Genomic DNA, 20,556 nt, shown 5'->3' with positions numbered 1-20,556 from the left:
TGCATACAGTGGTTGTAACAATTGATGCGAATGAGTCACCTCACACCATTAAATGTAAGGCAAGTCTAGAGCCGCAAGGCATACAAATAGTAGCGACGCTCACGAAACTCACCGATGGAATTATTGCATGCAACCTAAATAATACGCTCCGTAGTTTTTCGAAGTGACCAACGCAGACGCCGACAAATGACTAGAATCACGCACAGGGGCGTGAAACCGGCTTGCAAAAGCCGACAGATGCGCCACGGACCGAAACGGGCGATTGCGTGAGCGCTTAGAACGATCAAAGGACTGCTGATGCCAGCAGCCGCGCAGAACTCAACATTTTGCTTCGCTGTGTCAACCGTGTCTCGGCTGCCAGGTTGGGTCAGACGTCAGGCCGATCGCAGCCGAAGGGTTCTGGCCGTCACCAAGCCTGACCCAGTGCCAGCTAACTGTTCAACGGGACGTCGCCTGCGCGACCGTTCCTCGATGACGTCACACCGAGCGGGCGCCATCTAGAGCGTGACGTCACAACGACCGAGCCCGGCTTGCACAAGCGGCGCTCGCCCGTCGCGGCAGCGGCCGTCGTCTGGCTGGCACGCCGCTGCAATCAGCGCGTAGCTCGGCGCCATGTCTCTGCACTGGCCACCGCCGGAGACCGCGCCGCGAACGGGGAACAGCAGAACGGACGGCACGAAAATTGTGACGGGAGCTTCGAAAGAATCAGGAGGTGGGGGGGGGGGGGGGGCATTCCTTCCACTACGTATCGGGGAAACACTGTAAACACACACGCCGCCTGGGAGCACAAAATATCAAATTTGTTGCGTTTGGTGTTAAAAAACGCGTTAGTTCCGCTAGATCTGACCACCTTTCGGGCCTAAGGAAAGCCTCGAGTTCGCCCCCCCCCCTCCCCCTCTAGACCCACCACTGAGCCAAACACTGGTGAAAGATCTTTGCAAAAAGCTGATGTGGCAACACGGTCGGGGCGGGCATCCTCACATGACGAAAACAAGTGTATAACCTATGCTCATTTCAACGACAGTTGGCGTGGCCTGCATACGTATGTGAGTACGTCATGGGTCCTCTACCGCACTGTGCGCACTCCACCGTCGTGCCGCGCTGTCTGTCCTCGGCGCCGCGCTCACCAGGACCCCTACGTTTCAGCGCGTGGTGGCGCCGCGTCCAGGTGCGCCCGGCCGGCCGGGGCCATGCAGCGGCAGAGGCGGCGCTGACAGCATGCTCTGCGCCCGCCTGCTGCTGGTGGCGGCGGCGCTGGCCGGCGGCCACGCGCGCCCCTGCCCCATCGACGGCGACCTGCGGCCCTGCGTCTGCACTGCCCGGGAGACGGCCGTCTACGTGACGTGAGTGCCGAGGACTGGCTGAGGAGTGGCCTGTCAGCCGGGCGGAACAGGGCATCGGCTAGTGCGCAGCTGCCTCCGAGGGCTTCCAGGAAATGAAGAAGGTCGTCTATTAGCAAGCATAGCTATGCAGATGAACGTAAATCAGGCAGTGGTGTAGCCAACGGCGAGCTTTTGGCGCTTGTCCCCCCCCCCCTCCCCTTCTCCTTGTAGGTGACGGGCCTTACTGGGACCGACGGTCTCAGTACGTTTCGGCAGTTTAAGACAGCTGTAGGGCTTTCATTAACACGCGCCCGGGTGGCCGGTTGGATACCCTTCCCTCGGGTGGGGGTCAGTTTTATCCCCACTGAAATCTCAGTATGTAACAGAGCTAGAAACACTTAATTTACAGGGTGTGTTGACCTGTATCCAAACTAACTTAGGTCAAAGTTTGAGGTTCCTAGGTCATGACCTTCGGGTCAAATAAGGTCAAACAAAGTCAACATACAGGCTGGTCTCCAAAATGCTCCCAGAATCTAGATACCCGTTCTAAGCAAAAGGTCACATGCTCATTAAAGGTTATTGACCTTGTCTAACACTTTGAAGGTCATGATTACCAAAATCATACGAGACCTCTTTAAGTTTTGCATTTGAAAAAGCGACAAAGATTACGCTGGGCAGTATGTTCCTAAAAGAAAAATGTTGACCTGTGTCATTTTAGGTAAGTGACCTACTATTACCATTGAGAAGTCTATGGACGATGCATAATGTGCTTTCTGTGCTCAATAAACTCGAAATGAGCACCAAAAACTACTTCACACAACAAGCCCTAGAGTAATGAAACAAGCTGGTTTTGACCGCGGTCTGACCTTCACAACTGACCTTACATAAATGGAATTTATTCTTCAATTGTTGTGTTGCCTAAGAAAGTATATCAGAGATGTATGGCTTCGTCAACACTCCGTTGGTGCATCAGATTGAACGACTCCCTAGAAATTAACCTCGCAGAATCCATGGCCTGAATTCAACCTGCTGTAGGTCAGCGACCGATCCGCTATTCAATTGCCTACAGCTATGCAAAATTTGACACAACTACGTCGCGCCGTTCGGAAACCATCCTGGAAAAACATTCCGGGGGTCAATTTGACCGCACCCGAACGCGTGTTAACATAAAAATGAGCTCCCATGGCATCAAAATAGGATCTCAAACCTCAAACGGCTCTCCAAATAAAAAACGGACCCATACAGCGACGAAAACGGAGGCAAAAGGCACCCTAAGACCGGACTTGATCTTTTTCCCGGCGAAATTCTGGCTACGCCTCTACTATCGGGATAGGCAAACAATGCAGGAGGTTGAAAGAAATGCAGAATGGGATGCATCGCAAAGTAATTCGCAGCTGTGCGCGTTGCATGTATTTCTCTTCATGGTAATTTCAAACCATCATATCACTCCATGTTTCGAGTTGGAGAAAATGGGGATAGGTCCCACCTTCTCAGGCGGCGTGCTTATCTCCACCCTGCGTCCGGGAGGCTTGCTCACCCCGTCTTTCCGGGGCGTTGCACTCACCCTGCCCTCCCGCGCGCCCCCAGATGTGAGAACGCCAGCCCGAGCCAGCTGCACAACGCGCTGGTCACGCTAGCGCACTGGCGCGGCACCGTGGAGCGGCTCACCCTGCGTCGCAACCGGCTGGAGGCGCTGACGCACCGGCTCTTCAGCGGCGTCAGCGTCTTCCGGCTGGAGCTAGACGACAATGGCGTCACCATGGTGGACCGCGGCGCCTTCCACGGGCTGGAGGACACGCTGACGCACCTGGTGCTGCGCGAGCCGGCGGCGCACAAGTTCGCCTTCGACGCGCTCGACGACCTGCACGTGCTAGAGTCGCTGCTGATCGAGCAGACGCCGCTGCAGACGCTGCCGTCGCTGGCGCGCGCCGACCGGCTGCGACTGCTGAGTATTAACAGTACGGGCATCGGCCAGATCCCAAGCCGGGCGTTCCGCGGTGCGCCCGAGCTGCGCGTGCTGCACTACACCTTCAACCCGACGGCCACGCTCGGCGAGAACTCGCTGCTCGGCCTGGCCATGCTGCGCGTGGCCAACTTCAGCTTCAACAGCATCGAGTACATCCACCCTCGCGCCTTCTTCCCCACGCAGCACCTGGATCACCTATCATTCGCCGGGAACGGCGTGCGGGACGCCAGCGTGGTGACGATCGCGGCCAGAGAGGCCCAGAGCTTGCGGCGGCTTGACCTCAGTGGCAACCTGATCGAGTACGTCAAGACGGGTACGTTCGTTGACCTGAAAAATATGGAAATTCTCAACTTGAGGCAGAATTTCATCACCAAGGTGGATCAGGACGCGTTCCACGTTCTTCCGCGTCTCAAACGGTTGGACCTTACCAACAATTATGTCAACTCGCTGAAAAAGGACGCATTTTTCAGCATGGAAAGCCTGGAGCAGCTATTGCTGAAGCAGAACAACATCACCGATCTAACAGGAAGTGCGGCAGTATTACGGATGCTGCCGAATCTGCGAGTGTTGGATCTGAGCATGAACTTGATCGAGTCTGTACCAGGCAACACCTTCGCACATCCTGCGCTGGAGATCTTGTATCTGAACCACAACAACATCAAACAGGTGGACAGGAACGGCTTCAAGAACATGCCTGACTTGCGGGAGCTGCACATGCACCATAACTTCCTGGTGATGGAGCAGGGCGGCAGCGACTGGTGGAACCTGCCCAAGCTGACCCTCCTTGACCTCTCCTTCAACGACATGACCCACCTGCACGCCAGCGTTCTTCGCAATGTCACGCAGCTGGAGCACGCCGACTTCAGCTACAACATCATCAACGTGGTGGATGAGAATGCCTTCGTGGGAACGGCCAAACTCAAGTTCCTGAATCTGTCGTTCAACTCGCTGCCGAAGATATACCCGATGACTTTCAAGAATCTCAAGGAGCTGCGTCAGGTGGACTTGAGCTTTAATGAGCTAGTGTCCGTAGAAACAGGACAATTCTCCAGTGCAGAAAACCTCCAAGATCTCAGAATGAAATTCAACAAAATCGCTGATATTCAGCCGAATTCTTTACCAGTGGGGAACGTGCTTAAAGTCCTCGACCTCTCATACAATTTCATCGCGACGTTCCCCGCCGCTTCATTGTCAGAACTGCGCGGACTCTCCGAGCTCAGGATGAAACAGAACATGCTGCGCGATCTCCCGGCGCAGTCCCTGCAGAAGCTGACGAAGCTGCGCGAGCTGGACTTTGGTTTCAACATGCTCTCAAAACTTGACCCGAGCATCCTGAAAACCATGAGTGACCTCCGGTCGGTGGAGCTCAGTGGCAATTTCCTGAAGACTATCCCACTGGAGCTATTCGAGGGTAACCAGGAGCTGCGGGTGGTCAACATCAGCAACAACCTTCTCACCACCATCCCGCCGAAGACGTTCCATAACCTAAACCACTTGGAGACGCTGGATCTCAGGAACAATACTCTGGTGGAGTTTGATAACATGGTCAACCAACTTCCATCTATCAGGTATCTGGACGCCAGTTACAACAACATCCGTTTCCTCTCGTCTACGACGTTCGAGAACACGCCTTCACTGGAGCACCTGGAGATGCACCACAACTATGTGGAGCACATCAAGAGCAACACGTTCCTCAACATGCCATCGCTGAGACAGCTGGACCTCAGCTACAACGCGATGGTCGAGATGGACCCGGGCTCCTTCCGTGGCGACCAGCAGCTGAAGGCGATATTCCTCAACAACAACAACCTGCGGCAGCTGAAGGAGGCCACCTTCGTCAATCTCAACGGTCTGGAGAGAATAAACCTGCAGGAGAACCAGCTGACGCACCTGTCAGACGAGGCCTACGAAAATCTACCGGCACTGCGGTCGTACAACCTGTCAGCCAATCAGCTGGCCACCTTGCCCAGAGGAACGTTTCAGCGTTTGCGGGGGCTTCGAACGATCGACCTCAGTCACAACCGCATCCTGGAGGTCAACGACGGAACCTTCAGGTCACTCGCTGACCTCCAAACGCTTAAGGTGAGTCGCATGCTAAAACCCGCCACCTACAACTAATCAGCGCCTGCCGTTCCTAACCCGCATTGGCCCGGCACTCGCCGTCGCGACGCCTGGCGGCCATAATGAGGAAGCTTTGACAGGCTTGGAGAAGAATCCTCACTAGTCATGTGTATCCAAACCTTTCTGTCAGGCTTGGAACAGTTTTGTGCAGTTAGTGGGTGTATGGGTGACTAAGCGTGAAATTTAACATGCATCGTTTATATTTGTTATACATCGTTACACAAACAATGATCTTACACTTCTGACGGCAAAAGGACAGGAAAGTTTGGATTTCACCTGGAATCCTGTGGTCCTCATGCTTTAAAATGCTTGGCTGTATTATCGTTGGTTTCCAGAGAATTCAACAAATTCGGTTCACCGATAAAAATTTCACACTGTGAAGGAAAAGTGTATGTTGTGCTTAGACGCACAACAAGACGAAGTTCTCAGACGCGCAACAATTGAGTAGTCGCGCGGGTGCTTGCGACGCGCTCGGTAGGGGAGGCGCTCAATTTGACACATAAGATAAAAAACAAGAGAACCAGAAACACTAAATTCACCAGGTAGGAGGGCCTGTGTGTGAACTCACTTGCACCAAATTTTGAGATAGACTAGGTCAAATAACCGCTGACGTTTGGACCAAATAAGGTCAAATTCCAGATCGATATTCGCAGTATCTCCGGACCTCTTCATGCAACCGCCTTAACCCTACATACCAAGTACGCATTTCAGATCATGCCAGTCGGAAAGGCTGCTCCGCACGTGAAAAAGGGTTGATATCGGTCATATTAGGTCAGTGGTCGCTTCTTGCCTGCAAGCGATCCAGATAACATGCCTATTGACGCCCCTGTGATCAAGAAGTTCGAAGAGCATCAAATACCACCCCTTACAGCGCGTTCTTCAGTAAAAAAGCTTGGTTTTGACCATGGTCCGACCTTCATACGGACCCTAGTTCAATGGAGTTGGTCGCTATCCTAACCCCAGTTGGCTTGTCTGAGAAGCCATGTCAGAGATGTGTTGCTTGGTGTAAAGGGAGTGTCCCACCGTCGGGGTATATTTCCAAGATATGCTGTAGTGAAAGCTCAGGGCTAGTTACGTCCAATAATAGCATTGGAGCGACAACACCGTCACGACATAAAAAGACATCGATTAAAAAAATTTGGTCCATATTGTGTCGCAAAAATTTTTCAACAGCAACGCGCTTCTTCCCTACGGTTATGACCACCGTCGTCATGACAAGGACCGTGCACACCTTTACTTGTGCGAACAAGAGAACGTTTGCGATTGGCCCAACGGGTGGCGAGGGCCGGTTGCCGAGAAGTTCGTTGGTGGAAGTTTGAACTAGTGCGTCACATGTATCAAGTGATACTTCCTTCCATCCCAAAGCCAAAGCGCGCCTTGAAAAGAAGCGCTGTGGTAAACGCCAAAGGGGATAAATCAAACCCATGGTAAAACGTTTCGTTGAATTCGTGGGATACTACCTTAATGCTCGCACGCCTTTTTGTCTCAACGGAGTGTTTCAAGCCTTTGAAACATATATTACACACACGTTTTGAAACGATCGTGTGTTTTAAACATAACAGGACACATACATTGGAAAAAGCACGGCAAATGAAGTGTGGTAGTTTCATATTGGTCAGCATGGACTCAAAGGAGATTTTTCCCGCATGGTCAGCTTGTTTAAATCGAAGTTCTAAGGTATTTAGAAAAATTGCGAGAAAACTGGTGTAACCAATGAAATGGGATGCGTGTGATGTAACAATGAGTGGAAAGTAAAAAAGGCGGGATACTCACTTTAACATCTTGTCTTCGCATCACCTTGCATGACTCCACACAAATTGTCTTTGCTGATAGTCATGGCGTACCTTCGACCTCCCATAGGTCACAACCTGACCATGTGCATCTAGCTTTCTACACCTAGATATCCGTTATTCAGTTGTCTACAGCTATGCAAAGTTTGGCGTGGCGTTGCGCCCAAAAACTTTCGTCGTGGCCATAGTTTTGTTGTTAATGTAGCCGTATGTTTACCTCCCCATAGAAACGTACAATTTTGTATGTAGTTGTACAGCTATCAACTCTCGAACGGCTACGCCGCATCGGCCAGAAGTTATTTTTGGAAAACCTTCGAAAGGGGAAGGGCTCCCATTGATACCCGGCCCGACTGCGTATTAAAAATTGGTAGGCATGTGAAAGTCTTATCAATAGTACACGCGTTTTCTACATCACGGTTACAGTAGACTCATCCTTTCGTTGTTTTTTCACAGCGCATTTCGTTACGTATGTAATGAAAGCATTCTAATGACCAATACGCCAATGAAAGTGCCGTTCTATGTAATTCTTAATGACATGGCAAATAGCTGAGCTGAAAAATGTGGTTTGGCGCCAAATCGAGGTCATTTTTTCGCGCACCATGCGCATGTCACAGCAACTTTAAGAAAGCAAACCATCTTAGCATGGGGATGGGGGTCTAATTCAGGGACAAAATAAAATTAGAATGGGGTGTGTGGTTTGGCCTGATGGCCTGGCCCAAACCCGGGTAGCTAAATTCGTTAATGCAGCCGGATTTATGCCCCCCCCCCCCATAGAGACACCTGTGTCTCGTATATTGCTGTGCACCTACCAACACTAGGACCCTCTTTCCTCTCGAAACAAATAGTCGGGGCTGCTCTCACCACCAGATACAAATCGTAACAGCTGAGCGGATAAACGATGCAATAAACTTTACACCTCAAGGCCAAAATACACGCGATCGTTTGTGAGGTCAAAGTGAAAAGCTCTGGAATATGGGGATGACCTAAGTCCTTCATGGCTAACTCTTCATGACTGCCCCGGTCCCCCACAACCTAAAATGCGTACCGCCTCCCATTGTCACCACAGAAGAGTGCCTTAGGCGCCCTAAGATGGTCTCTAAAGGGGCGCCTTCACTTGTCGATCCCAAGAGACGCGTGCGTCCAGTGCCTCCCTGGATCCGCCCTTGCATGACTACTCGGCTGCTTAAATTAAAGACTTGTTATCAGTTATACAAAAAATGAAACCACACGCCTTTTTTGCCGTACACCAAAATTAAGTAAGATAAAGTCGGCGAGAAAAAATCGGGGGAGGTAAGTTCTGGAGTTCTTGGTCCGACCCCCTCGCAAGAAGTCACAAAAATTAACACCTCTGAGCATTACTGTACTGATATTACCTTCCACATCATTTTCCCAATATTCGTTATTTCTTTAGTGATAGTTACAAGAATGGTGCAACACCACTATTCATATAGAGACGCATGCACTTCATGATTAACCCCACAGTCCCCTCGAGCGTCACGGCACCGAAACGTCAGCAGCCCTAAGAGTGGGCGGGAAGTCCGGTTTGCACGCTTGCGTCCCTGGCCGGGAGGTGGCGGTGCCGGCGGTGAGTGGCGTGGCGCGGCGCGGCGCGGCGCGGCTCGGCTCGGCGCGGTGGTCCGGTTCGCCGGGCGTCCGCGTGCGCTGCGACACGCCGCCAGCACCGTGACCGGCCGGAAGCGATGGCACCCGACGCCGTGTCGCCTGACATATTCGACGCGCGCGGCCGCGCCCCAGGCCGGAACGGCACCCCGCGCTGCTCCGGAATCAGTGGGACCCGGGACGTGCAGAGGCCCGCGCGTGGCCCCGGCATGACAGATCGGGCCGCAGCAGTCCCGCACGCTCTCTGGAGTAACGATCCCGGACGACGCCCTCTATCTTTCCACCCTCACCTTTTATCTATCCAGCCAGCACACGCTGGTACGCAGTAACACTGGTTATCTGTGGAACATGCTGGTTGATTTTAAGAGTGGTCGCAATAATTACAACTTTTTACAGGCGACACATAAGTTAAGAACTGCGTTCCCAGACGTGTCCAACCACTTGCACAGACGTCTCGGGAGGCATCCTACACGGCGTAATCCAAATACACTCACTAGAGTATAAGATGTAAAATAGTCGGTATCGGCACCAGTTGCATTGAGCACCATAGCCTCTGAACGCTGTGTGATACGGCCCATGCAGTCACTGGCGCTCTCTACAAAGGGCGGGACGACTGTGTCGCGCTCCCTTTTTAAAAAGACAAGTAGCATTGGGTGCCACTCGGCGGTTTGACTGGTACCAAGAATGTCACTAGTTTTCGATGCATTCAACAAACCTAATATTCCTGATGCCGGTAACAGAACCACATCGCTGAGTCTCCGCAATTCTCCTCGCTTAATCGATTTGTTTTATTTTCCCATTTAACACCGCACTGCTACCCACTGGTCTGTAGAGCCAGCTGCGCCTAACAGAACGTCACCAGTTGCAATACCATGCACTGGTCCATATAGCCAGCCGCGCCTAACAGAACGTCACCAGTTGCAATACCATGTGCTGGTCCATATAGCCAGCTGCATCCAACAGAACCTCCCCAGTTGCAATACCATGCGCTGGTCCATATAGCCAGCCGTGCCTAACAGAACGTCACCAGTTGCAATACCATGCGCTGGTCCATATAGCCAGCTGCGCCTAACAGAACGTCACCAGTTGCAATACCATGCGCTGGTCCATATAGCCAGCTGTGCCTAACAGAACGTCACCAGCTGTAACATCACATACGTGTGTATATTTGCGTGAGTTCGCGCAGAGTGCTGCATGGCGCGGTTGCACATGGCAGCATGCTGTCATTACCAGCGTCGGCCATGCTCCAGAATCCGGTAGCAACTGACGGCACAGCACGGTGCCGTTCCCGCGTCTCCGGTGCTCGCTGTGACGCCTAGTGGCTGTTGCAGCTGAACGACAACGGCATGTGTCGCATCCACGACGACGCATTCGCTGGCCAGCGGAACATGGACGCCGTGTACCTGCAGAACAACCGGATCCGCTCGCTGCGCAAGCCGCTGTTCCGGCGCGTCCGGACCGTGCTCCACCAGCTGGACGTCTCAGGTCAGTAGGGTGGGCTCGAGGTCGGCTCAAGTCAGTGGGATGAGCTCAAGGTTGGCTCAGGTCGGTGGGATTGGCTCAAGGTCGGCTCAGGTCGGTGGGGTGGGCTCAAGGTCGACTCAGGTCGGTGGGGTGGCTCAAGGTCGACTCAGGTCAGTGGGGTGGGCTCAAGGTCGGCTCAGGTCAGTGGGGCGGGACTCAGGGTCCGCCCAGTGACAGTGTGCACAAGCGGGCTGAGCGTAGGGACAGCCAGTGAGTGCATACGCTGCGTCTTGAGAGAACGAGTGCAATTGAACACTAGCGTCGGATCGATTTGATGGTAGAGACGGTGATGGTTGATGGTAGGCTTCGTCTCCCGTTCCGTTGACAACTTTCCTAGTTTTACGTGAAAAAATCAGTTGCTGTGGCAGATCTACCAGAAGTGTTGTGGGTAAATGGATTGCCCTAACAGAGAACACCACCGGTGAAGTCTGGACATATCGGAACACGGGCACCACCTACAACATTCACAACCATGCCAGTTTCCTCCGAGGCAAGGTTCCAAATTCGAAAATGTTGAAGCAAGCATTAGATATGATGAAACATGGTTCTCAGATATGATAAAAATAAGACAAATAAAACGTAAGATTTTCATAGAAGTGAGAATAGATTCAAAATAGACTTCTCCCGCAAGGTAGGCTAATTCAGACTGAAATACTGAGCCTTTTAGGATCCCGAGAAAACTGGCATCACTGATCAAATTGTGCGCATCTAATGTAACAAATAGTGAAAAGTACAAAAAAGGTGGGATACGTCCTTTTAAGGAAATGTTCCACATTTGAAGAAATCGAAGCATCAGATATCATGAAATAAACTAAACTCTAGCTATTGGCATGCTTTTGAATGGAAAACACCACTAAAGACGATACATTTTCTCAATCTTGTAAATATGCTCCTCAATACGTCATTCTTTGAATGTGCCATCATATCTTGCACAACATCGATTCAGGGTCAATTGACTGCCGTTGTATCTGGAAATCGTGCTCACGAACACCATACATGAATGACTCAACAATTCATTTCTCCTTTTTTCGCCGCATGACCAATGTAATTGCAAGATTTTAATGACGTTATTATAGCGTCAAGAATGCCTGGGTGACCTTGAAACAGACTGCACGAAATAGTCTGCCCATCTTCGCGGGCGTCTAGATCAGAGCTAAAGGGGTTTGGGCCTTAAGAGAGACAGAGCTGTGAACTCTGCCAAATGGTCTACAAAATGGTCGTTTCAGTGCAAAACTTCATCAAAATGCAAAATATTCTCTTTCTAATGCTGTCCACGTCGTTCTCAGGTAACCCGCTGCGGTGCGACTGCGAGATCCAGTGGCTGCGCGAGTGGCTGGGTGACCTACGCGCGCGCCACCCGCCGGCCGGCCGCCACTTGCACGAGCCCATCTGCTACTACCCTCAGGAGATGCGCGGCGTGCCCATGCTGCGCACGAGGGAGAACGACTTCCACTGCGAAAGGTGGGCGCCGCCCCGTGACAGGTATGGGGTGCACGCCACACGGTATATAGAGGTACAGGCGAGTGGGCGTTCAACGCTCGGTGCAAAAAATGGGCCTCTGCGTGCAGCATGTACGCGCCAGTGCAAACGATGAGCGTTACGCGGCTTGGGCCGAAGGCAACTGTGACATTGTGGCTGTGATGGCACACGGAACAAGCTACATTATGCCGTACACTGTTGACTGCAGTCTCAAACTCTAAGAAATACACTAAATGGGTCGCGAAGTCCATAATATTTCCGCCGGCATGTCCTCCTCTGGTGAGTTTTGATATTTGCATTTTATGGTGAACCATAACAAATAATGCAAAGCTCAATGAAAGTCCAGAACGTAGGACGTTTGTGGGAATATGAAAGTGTGTTAATACGAACGCATTTCAATAGCTTAGGCTATCTTAACCTGGGAGACATTTCATACATTGCGAAAAACAGTTGACTCAATGACAGAAATAGAGCAAACAGATGGCAATAAAAGGACGACATAAATCAGTGTAAACGCACTTACAAAAGTATACAAAGGCGGTGCACTGAGGTCCATATCGAGCGGGTTCAAAACCAGCGAGTTCAACAGCAGCCGTTCCGACTACTGTACAATCTACCATAAGGAAGTTGGTAAGAGTACGGAGGCCAAACACCTTTCCCGCACAAATTCCAAATGACGAGCATGGTACGATCCCCTAAACATCATAAACCAGGCATGCATTTACGCCCCATGGAATCAAACTGCTGCTCTTTAACTGAAGAACCATCCTTCTTAATGGCACGTGTCATCACCCAACTCGTTCACTTTGTGCCCACCCATCTGACCAGTTCCAGATTATTCCTCCGAGGCTTAAATCAAAATATCTATCAAAACTCCCCATAAGTGCGTTTCTATTCACAATGGATGCGTCATCACCACACACCAATATCCCTATAGATGAAGCCATCACGGTGATACCTGATATGCTCCGGCACGTTTTAAGCAATATTCAGATGTTTCGCCTCACCGTGATTTACGTCGAAAACCTCATGATCGGGGTTAGCCGTGGGGAACAAAATGGGTCCACCAGTCCCCATACTATTTATGCATTACCAAAAACTTCAGATTGATGTCCCCCTTATGTCGAAATTGTTCATGCGATGCAAGGATGACCTTTTTGGGGTATGTACACCGGGCAAGCCAAGTTTCATTCGGTTTCAAAACCAACTCCATTCTCTCAAAACTCTCTCCACCCATCCATGCGGTTTTCAACCGAACGTCAGGATAAACACGGCGCTATCCCGTTTTTAGACGTCCTCTTGACACGTTCTCCAGACAACACATACATGACCAAGCTTTCCGTAAAATAAACGCACTCTGGCATAACTTTACATAATTCACCTGCACATCCAAGACGCAAAAAATAAACATTCTAAAGGAATAGTTTCATGGCGCTGTTACCCGCGCCCGGCCGGGGGGGGGGGGGGAGCCTGACTTCCCCCCTCATGTTCATTCATGTCGTTTCTTCATTGTCACCTGTTCGCTCTATTTCTGTCATCGAATCCCTTGTTTTTCGCAATGAACGAACTAGCTGAGGGGTTAAAACGGTCTAACCTATTGAAATGCGTCGGTATTTTTAAAAAAAGAATCACATTATGTGTCCCCATAAACGTTCCGCATTCCGGATTTACATCAAGCACCGTATCATATCTTATGGTTTGCCATAACTTACAACTTTCAAAACTTACCAGAAGAGGGCCAGTCTGCTGAAATATAGTGAACATTGTTATCTATTCATTGTATTTCTTGGAGTTTGGGACCGTAGTCAACAGTGAATGACATATTGATAAAATGAACAGTCCCAGAGGGTTCTGTTATCGATAAATGAAACAAGCTACAGCGAAGCTGTGAACTGAAAACCCGATGCGTTGCAAATAGATCCGTCCGTCCATACTGGTGCGGCACCATGAGCTGCAGGGGCAGACACACCTTAAAATGGTCAGACTGGCAACACAAGATTATGCCATTGGAACACGAGAGAGTGGTTAAACTTTTGATATGCCGTCTCTGCAGTCATCCTTGATCCCGTTTTCTCCACAATGCGACATGGCGTATTGATGGATATAAGCACGCATTTGACGCAATCCGCAAGGTACAGTCGCCCCTCCCAATGAACGTGGGAGGTGCGACGCGCCAACTGCACGGTTCTATCCATACAAATGCGATGTCTGAATTGCGAGGAGAGTGGAGTAAAAGACGACTGCAAATGCGGCATGCTAAGAGCCTGAGCATTATCTCGAAGACGGGAGTAGGAGGGAAATTAAAGGAATCTAACAGAAAAGGGTCCGGCGGTGACTGTTGCCGCCCGTTCCGTGCTGCATCCCACTCCCTTCCCACACCGACGGCCCTCCCTTCTCTCCGGCGAGCCTCTGCCGGCACTCGCCGCCACTGACGGCCTTCCCCCGCCGCAGGGCGTCGTTGGACCACACGGAGCCCTGTCCAGAGTTCACGGACTCGGAGCTCCGCGTGTTCCACCCGACCGAACGGCCTGGCGGCGCGCGCAGGCCGCACCAGCTGGGGCTCGGTCCGGCCGACTACGGCTCACCCTACTACGACCAGCCGCTAGGTACGTGTGCCGCTCGAGGCGCCCTCTGCGCCGGCAGGCGGCGCCCTGTGAGGCCCAGTCCGACGCGGTACGAGCCGATCGTGAAGACGCTTGGTACCCTGAACTCATTGGTCCCTACCTTGTCTGGCCTGCACCCATGCACAAGGCTGCAAGTATGGGCCAACCGATAAATCCTCAAAAGTTCACAATTTCATCGCATGGTTTAATGTTGCGTGCCTGTGCGAGCTTTGATGGAATGCGAGCTGCGAAGTGGAAGTTGACCATGGCCACGCCAAGCAAATGCTGACTGCAGCGTCCTACGGGCACGCCCGGTGTTCAGCCTTCACTTCCTGAAAGAGCCGAACATAATAAAATGCAACTTTTCTGAAAATATATTCAAAATCGAGCTCGTGGCACGTGCCCGGCACTGCCAGCCGAACGTCTGCAGAATTCACGTAACAAGTCGAGCGGAGGGTGTCAATGGCCCAAGCCCGGATGACAACATGAATCCCATTACGGCGTGCGTGCTTTCGCGATCGGCAGCCGCGTACGGTTCGCGCACTCCACAAGCGCGTGCAAAGATTTGGACTCGAGATCCTCCGAGTGCCAGAAACGGTGACTAACCGGCCGAAATTCGTTGGCTGGAGAGACCGGCTCCAGGGCTATCGAACGGTGCCCAATTTAAGGAAATCCGTGCCAACACGCTGGTACACTGCGCGTACTATACTTTTGCGCTCTTTCTCCTTGGAACCCGTTCACAGGGCCCAAAATGGTACAATCTGGTACAGTGATGGCCTTGAACACAAACGACTGCCTTTTCGATCGAAGTCAGCCGGTAAGGGGACTGTATCTCGCGCGTGAGGCATAACCCAAAACTGTCGCCCGTGCCATTGGCGCTAACCCACTGCTAGGACAACCACATTCGGCAGGCAGCATTGTCACTTATGCCAGTCAACGACCAGCTGTTTTGCATCCCGTCAGCTTCAACCTGTGGTGTACGTTACGCTCGTGCTGAGGTGCACCCTTTTACCATCAGACATCAATTAGCAGCCATAGAAGCTGTATGCTCAAGGCTTTACTATCTAGTTTTATCTAGGATAATCTAGAATATTTAGTTTTAACAAGGAAGCCGCCCGCACATTCCAATATTAACGTGATCAGCACCCAGGTGTGATCTGCGTGCGAGTGAACCACGTTTGGCTTGGGGTCCTTCAAGTCACAGAAGTCACGACAAAGCTGCTCAGAATATGATGGGCAGAAAAATCCTCCCAAAAACAGTTCACTCGTGTCCAATGAGACTTCCCAAGCGTCAATGCTCCAGGTGCGGTGCGCATGGCTCCCTTCTTAGTCTCCATTCCGGGGCTCGCGGCGGTACGATCTCGGATCTCGATTTTGGCTCGAAGCCAATGTCGATCGTGTTGGTTTCTCACCATTTCGCCGAACCAAACCGACTGTTCCCTTGTGTGGCAGACTCGGCGAACGCGATCGGCTCGCTGCAGTCTGCCGAGCCGTCGTTGGCCGAGGTGGCGCCGCCGCCGGAGGTGACCACGGAGCGGGCGGCGCCGGCGCTGGCGGCGCAGACGACGGCGCAAATACCGCCGCCGACAGCCACCACGCCGCTGGCCGGCGCCGACCCAGACCACACGGCCGGCGACACGCCCACCATCTACGTCGGCTCCATCAAGCGGGCCAACTCGACGCAGAAGCAGACAGACGGGAGCGGCGGCGGCGGACCCAGCGCGCTCGGTATCCTGGGCACGCTCGGCACACTGGGCACACTCAGCACTTTGCTGCCCAAGCTCGGGCTCACGTTCGGCCTGGGAAGCTCCAACCGCAACTCGGATCGCGCCGGCCTGGCCGGTGGGGCGCAGGGGCCGCTGCCACCAGGGCTTTACCCGCACAAGCCGCCGTACAGGCCCGACTCGAGCGCCGGCTTCAGCGGCGGGCCAGCCGGCGCGGCGGCGCCCCACCCGCAGCGGCGGCCTGACTTCTACGAGCAGCGCGGCCGGCCGGCGGCGGCGCTGCTGCCGCCCGGCGCTGGCCCAGCAAAGCAGGGCCCTCCGCCGGCCGAGCGGCCGCGGCCTTCGCCGCCGGCGGTGCCGCCTGAGCAGCTCTTCATCCCGGCCAAGCACGGCCATATCCGCCACGACGACTCGGGCGACCCGCACGGTCTGAACGCGTTCGTGTTCCCCGACCCGCAGCTGAACCCGGGCGCGGCCAGCAGCCTAAACGCGGTTGTGTTCGACGGCGAGCGGCGGCCGCCGGCGCGTCGGCCAGAGGTGCCCTCTGTGCCTGAGACAATCCCGATGGACGCGCCGTTCGTGCCGAGTCCGCCCTTCGATCCGGCGCCGGCCGCGCCGCCGCGCGCCGCGTCCGGCGCCGTCGGCTTCTGGCCGGTGACCGAGGCGGCGTCCACGGAGCGGGCCGACGCGGCGGCGCCCAGCGGCGAGCCGTTCGGCCTGCAGGATGCGTGGACGGAGCCGGCGCCGGCGTCCGACGGCGGCGCCATGTCGCTGGACGCGCTGCTCAACGAGATCCGCCGGCTGGAGGAGGAGAGCGCGCGCGCCACCGAGCCGCCGGCTAGCACGACGCCGGCGCGGGAGCCTAGCACCTCGACCGAGGCGGAAACGGAGCATCCGTACCTGACGGCCGAGGACGAGCTGGGCGACTTCAGCCTGGACAGCCTGCTGCAGATGATCGCCGAGCAGACCACGCCGAGCACCGATGACCAGACGGCCGGCGGCTCGCACCACGCCGGCACCACAGTTGGCCAGCAGCAGGAGGTCGGCACGGCGCCGCCCGAGCCGGCACCGAGCACACCGGCCGACGACGGCAGCCCGCTCTGGTACCACACCACGGAGCCAGCCAGCGAAGAGACGACCACAGCCGGCAACCCAATCTCGGACATGCTGGCCGACTGGTTCGACACGGCGGGGCGAGAGACGACGGAGACGGCGCGGCACGACTCCGTCGCGCCCACCGACGCGGCCACCGAGTACACCGTCACGGAGCCGGCCACGGAAAGCGCCGAAACCACCACACCACCCGCTGCCGTCACCACCGAGCAAGCGCCGGCCTCGCACCGGCCGCCGGTGAACCCCGTCGCCGCCCCCACGGAGCCGAGCGCGACGCCCGAGCTTGACACGTTCGCACCCCAACACAACTGGAACACGCCCGCCAACACGACGTACGAGGCGCGCCTGAAAGCTGAGCTGGCCGTCAACGCCAAGGACGAGGACGAGGACGGGGAGCCGAGCTCGACCGCGGCGCCGGAGACGGCCGAGCCGCGCGGCCGTCCCAGCATCACCATGGTGCAGCCGTACGACGGCTACCCGCTGCCGCAGTTCATCGCGCCGGCAGGCGGCGGCGCGGCGGCGGCGGCGGTGCCGGTGCGACCGCGGCCCGCCGAGCCGGAGCCGGCGCGCGCGCCCGAGAGCAATACGGTGCCATTCGGCGACAGCCTGGCGGTGCCGGCGCCAGCGCGCGGTCGCGCCCAGCCGGCGGTCGACGCCGCCAACGAGTGGTACTACCGCAACTACTTCTCCGACGAGCTGGAAAGGAGCCGACCGGCCGACGCGTGGCTGCCGCACAGCGACGTGACCGGCGGCGGCAGCAGCACGCGTTACGGCGTCAGCCCGCTGCTCTGGCCGCTGGTGGCGGCAGCGGCGGCGGCGGCGCGGCTGGCGCCGCGGCCCTGAGCGGCGCGGACGGGTGCCGACAGGCACCGACCCCATCCGGAGAATGGCGCCGACGTGGCCCCAGCGGCGGGAGGCGCGCGTCCCACCCGGACAGGGTGGTGGATGGCGGCCTATTGATTCGCGGCGTTGGAGAGGACCCCGGCCATTGGACAGCGTGTCCAAAACACCGCCGTGAGTGCGTTCCGTCCGCGAGCCGCGGTTGGTCATAAGCAAACTGCGCACAGGTGTCAGCAGACCGCGCACAGCTGTCGTTAAACTGCGCACAGCAGCCAGCTAAGAGTAGTTGCGCACGGCCTTTCAGCCCACAGACTGCGCACACTTGTTGTTACGCACTAGAAGACGTAGGTGATAAGACGCGTCCGCGGGCTTATAATGGTCCGGTTATAGCAACCCAAAGTGGTAGCTGCTTTGTTCTTTCGTCTCAGTTTATGAGCAATGACCAGAGTTGGATATACTGAATAAAGTATTCATCGCATGGTGTTTTCGTGGGTAGTGTTTCATCGCGTGATGTTTTTGTCATTCGTGTGTTTCTGAACAACGATACTTCGTGCTTGGTTTGCCTGAGACCTAACCCTCTTTGGCACTACCCTGGATGGCCGTAGTAGTACCAATGAAGCCGACGCGTGTCCGCTTGCCCCGGTCTGTTTTACGGAAAGTACGCTTTCGTCTTGTGCTGCCCTGCTCGCCTGTGTTCGACCCACTCGAGGTCATCTGGCTTGCTGATCAGACCACGGCCGCTGTAAGACATGGACGGCAATAAGAAGCTGACCGTCACAGCTGGAGATAACAGAACCTCACCCCAGTGCAGTCGCTGTGCGGTCCGAGCGTTGAGCGCTTTTACTGAGTCTGCCAGGAAGCCGTTACGATGGTATACACTAGGCCGCGCGGCGCGCGCCGGCGTCGGATGCTGCTGGCGCCGACCACATCGCTGACTCCGGGACGGGAGCTGAGCCCAACCACATCGCCGACTCCGGGACGGGGCTGAGCCCGACCACCTCGCTGACTCTGGGACGGAAGCTGAGCCCACAGTACTCTGTTTATTGAAGACAGCAGACGGCTGAGACGGCCCAGGACATGTGGGGCACGCAGGCTGGAGGTCCGATTCAGATCGACAGCATCTATTACAAAAAGCGGTAAGATGTTTCGAGGAGCCCGTGAGAAACCAGACCGCGCACAAAATGTTTCACGAAGCCCAACACGGTGTTTGGAGTCAGCAGCACAGCATCGTCAGTAGGGCGCTAGGAAGAAATGAAGTACGACAACCAAATTCGCCGCTAGATGTTCATTTATGCACACATGCAGTTCCCTGGCCCATCTCCAAATGTCAGACGTCGCGTGCATTTGATTCGAGCGCGCTTGTACCATGAGCTAACCTAGTGCCGGAATCGGTTACAAGCTTAACTCCAGCACCACACCACCAAAAACACGCCCTCGTGCCTCTCAAACCAAATCCACGCGACAGACACGTTACGTACGCCCGATGACTACGTCAACTCATATGGTCTATTTAGCGATGAAACGAAGACGGACGAAGCTCCTGCATCAAAACCAATGCGGAGTATTACATCAGAGCACGAAGATTCCCGGTGGAGTCATCCCCCGCAGGTTGGCGCCAGCACACTGTGACTGAGCAGTGGTACTAATCTGGACTCAGCCGCCGCTGCCGCAGGCCGGAGCCGCGGCCTCACGAGCTCGCCCCCGTCGGTGGGTCACCGAACAGGGGAGGGAGGGGATGGGGTTGAGATGGCCCACTGGTACCTAGAGCGGCAGTCGCGGCTCACGGGTGGCGCCACACAGCTGGCACACCGCTCCAGCACGTTCTCGCGGAAGCGCGTGGGGTCGCTCCACATGTCGGCCCGCCTGCACGTCAGCGGGCTGTTGTTTGTTCGGCTCTGGAAACGACAGGTCGAGACGGCCTGTGAGTGGGACGGTGGCGCACGCGGCGCTCTGGTCAGGCGGCACTCGCTGGTCTGCCAGCCGGCGCGGGCGCGCGGGCAGTCAGGTTTACTGGCGCGCTTACTACGGCGAATCCCAGTCACCGCATAAAATGACATCATCGTAACTGTAACCAGAAGGCGGATCCCAACGCGCTGGCGTCGAAGCGCCACCCGGTACCGCTGTAACCTTGCCAGACGTCGGCACACTGACTTGCGACCACGCCGTGACTGTTGAACAACACCCCGTCGCGCTGACGTCAGCGAGAGCGCGCCCGCTCGCCGCTCACCTCCGAGCAGACTCTGTATGGAGAGCAGCAGCGCGCGCACGTCGTAGGAGGCCGACCACTTCTCCTTGAGGATGTCGAGGCAGATGTTGCCCTGCGTGTCGACGTTCGGGTGGAAGCAGGGCGACGTGAAGCGAACCACCGGCGCCGAGAACGGGTAGTTGTTGGAGAAGTCGAGCCGCAGCTTGAACTCCAGGCCCTCATACACCTGGCGGTGCGAGACGACGCGA

The 20,556-nt window shown here is 55.0% G+C and overlaps 2 protein-coding genes across 2 annotated transcripts in view; one reads left to right on the top strand and one right to left on the bottom strand.

Annotated features, from left to right (window-relative positions):
- Positions 1 to 1,293: 1,293 nt before the first annotated feature.
- On the top strand, positions 1,294 to 19,242 carry LOC119090069 (protein artichoke). The gene is made up of 12 exons (XM_037212864.1): positions 1,294 to 1,343; positions 2,910 to 5,370; positions 10,151 to 10,304; positions 11,630 to 11,804; positions 14,274 to 14,428; positions 15,878 to 15,953; positions 16,146 to 16,356; positions 16,519 to 16,728; positions 17,011 to 17,153; positions 17,244 to 17,763; positions 17,905 to 17,984; positions 19,152 to 19,242. The coding sequence occupies exons 2-12, from the start codon at positions 3,082 to 3,084 to the stop codon at positions 19,240 to 19,242; spliced, it is 4,104 nt and encodes a 1,367-aa protein (XP_037068759.1). The 5' UTR covers positions 1,294 to 1,343; positions 2,910 to 3,081.
- A 513-nt stretch (positions 19,243 to 19,755) lies between these two features.
- LOC119090068 (ubiquitin-conjugating enzyme E2 C-like) overlaps positions 19,756 to 20,556 on the bottom strand; it is a 4,498-nt gene continuing 3,697 nt past the window's right edge. Inside the window, 4 exon segments of the mRNA XM_037212863.1 lie at positions 19,756 to 19,765; positions 19,864 to 19,988; positions 19,990 to 19,997; positions 20,330 to 20,534. Of these exon segments, the coding sequence (XP_037068758.1) occupies positions 19,756 to 19,765; positions 19,864 to 19,988; positions 19,990 to 19,997; positions 20,330 to 20,534 (348 nt within the window).

This window comes from Pollicipes pollicipes, unplaced genomic scaffold, assembly GCF_011947565.3.
Source record: "Pollicipes pollicipes isolate AB1234 unplaced genomic scaffold, Ppol_2.1 Scaffold_3087;HRSCAF=3621_pilon_pilon_pilon, whole genome shotgun sequence".
NCBI classification, from domain to species: domain Eukaryota; kingdom Metazoa; phylum Arthropoda; class Thecostraca; order Pollicipedomorpha; family Pollicipedidae; genus Pollicipes; species Pollicipes pollicipes.
Note: the sequence above shows the minus strand (reverse complement) of the source record. Positions and strands in the feature narration are given on the sequence as shown.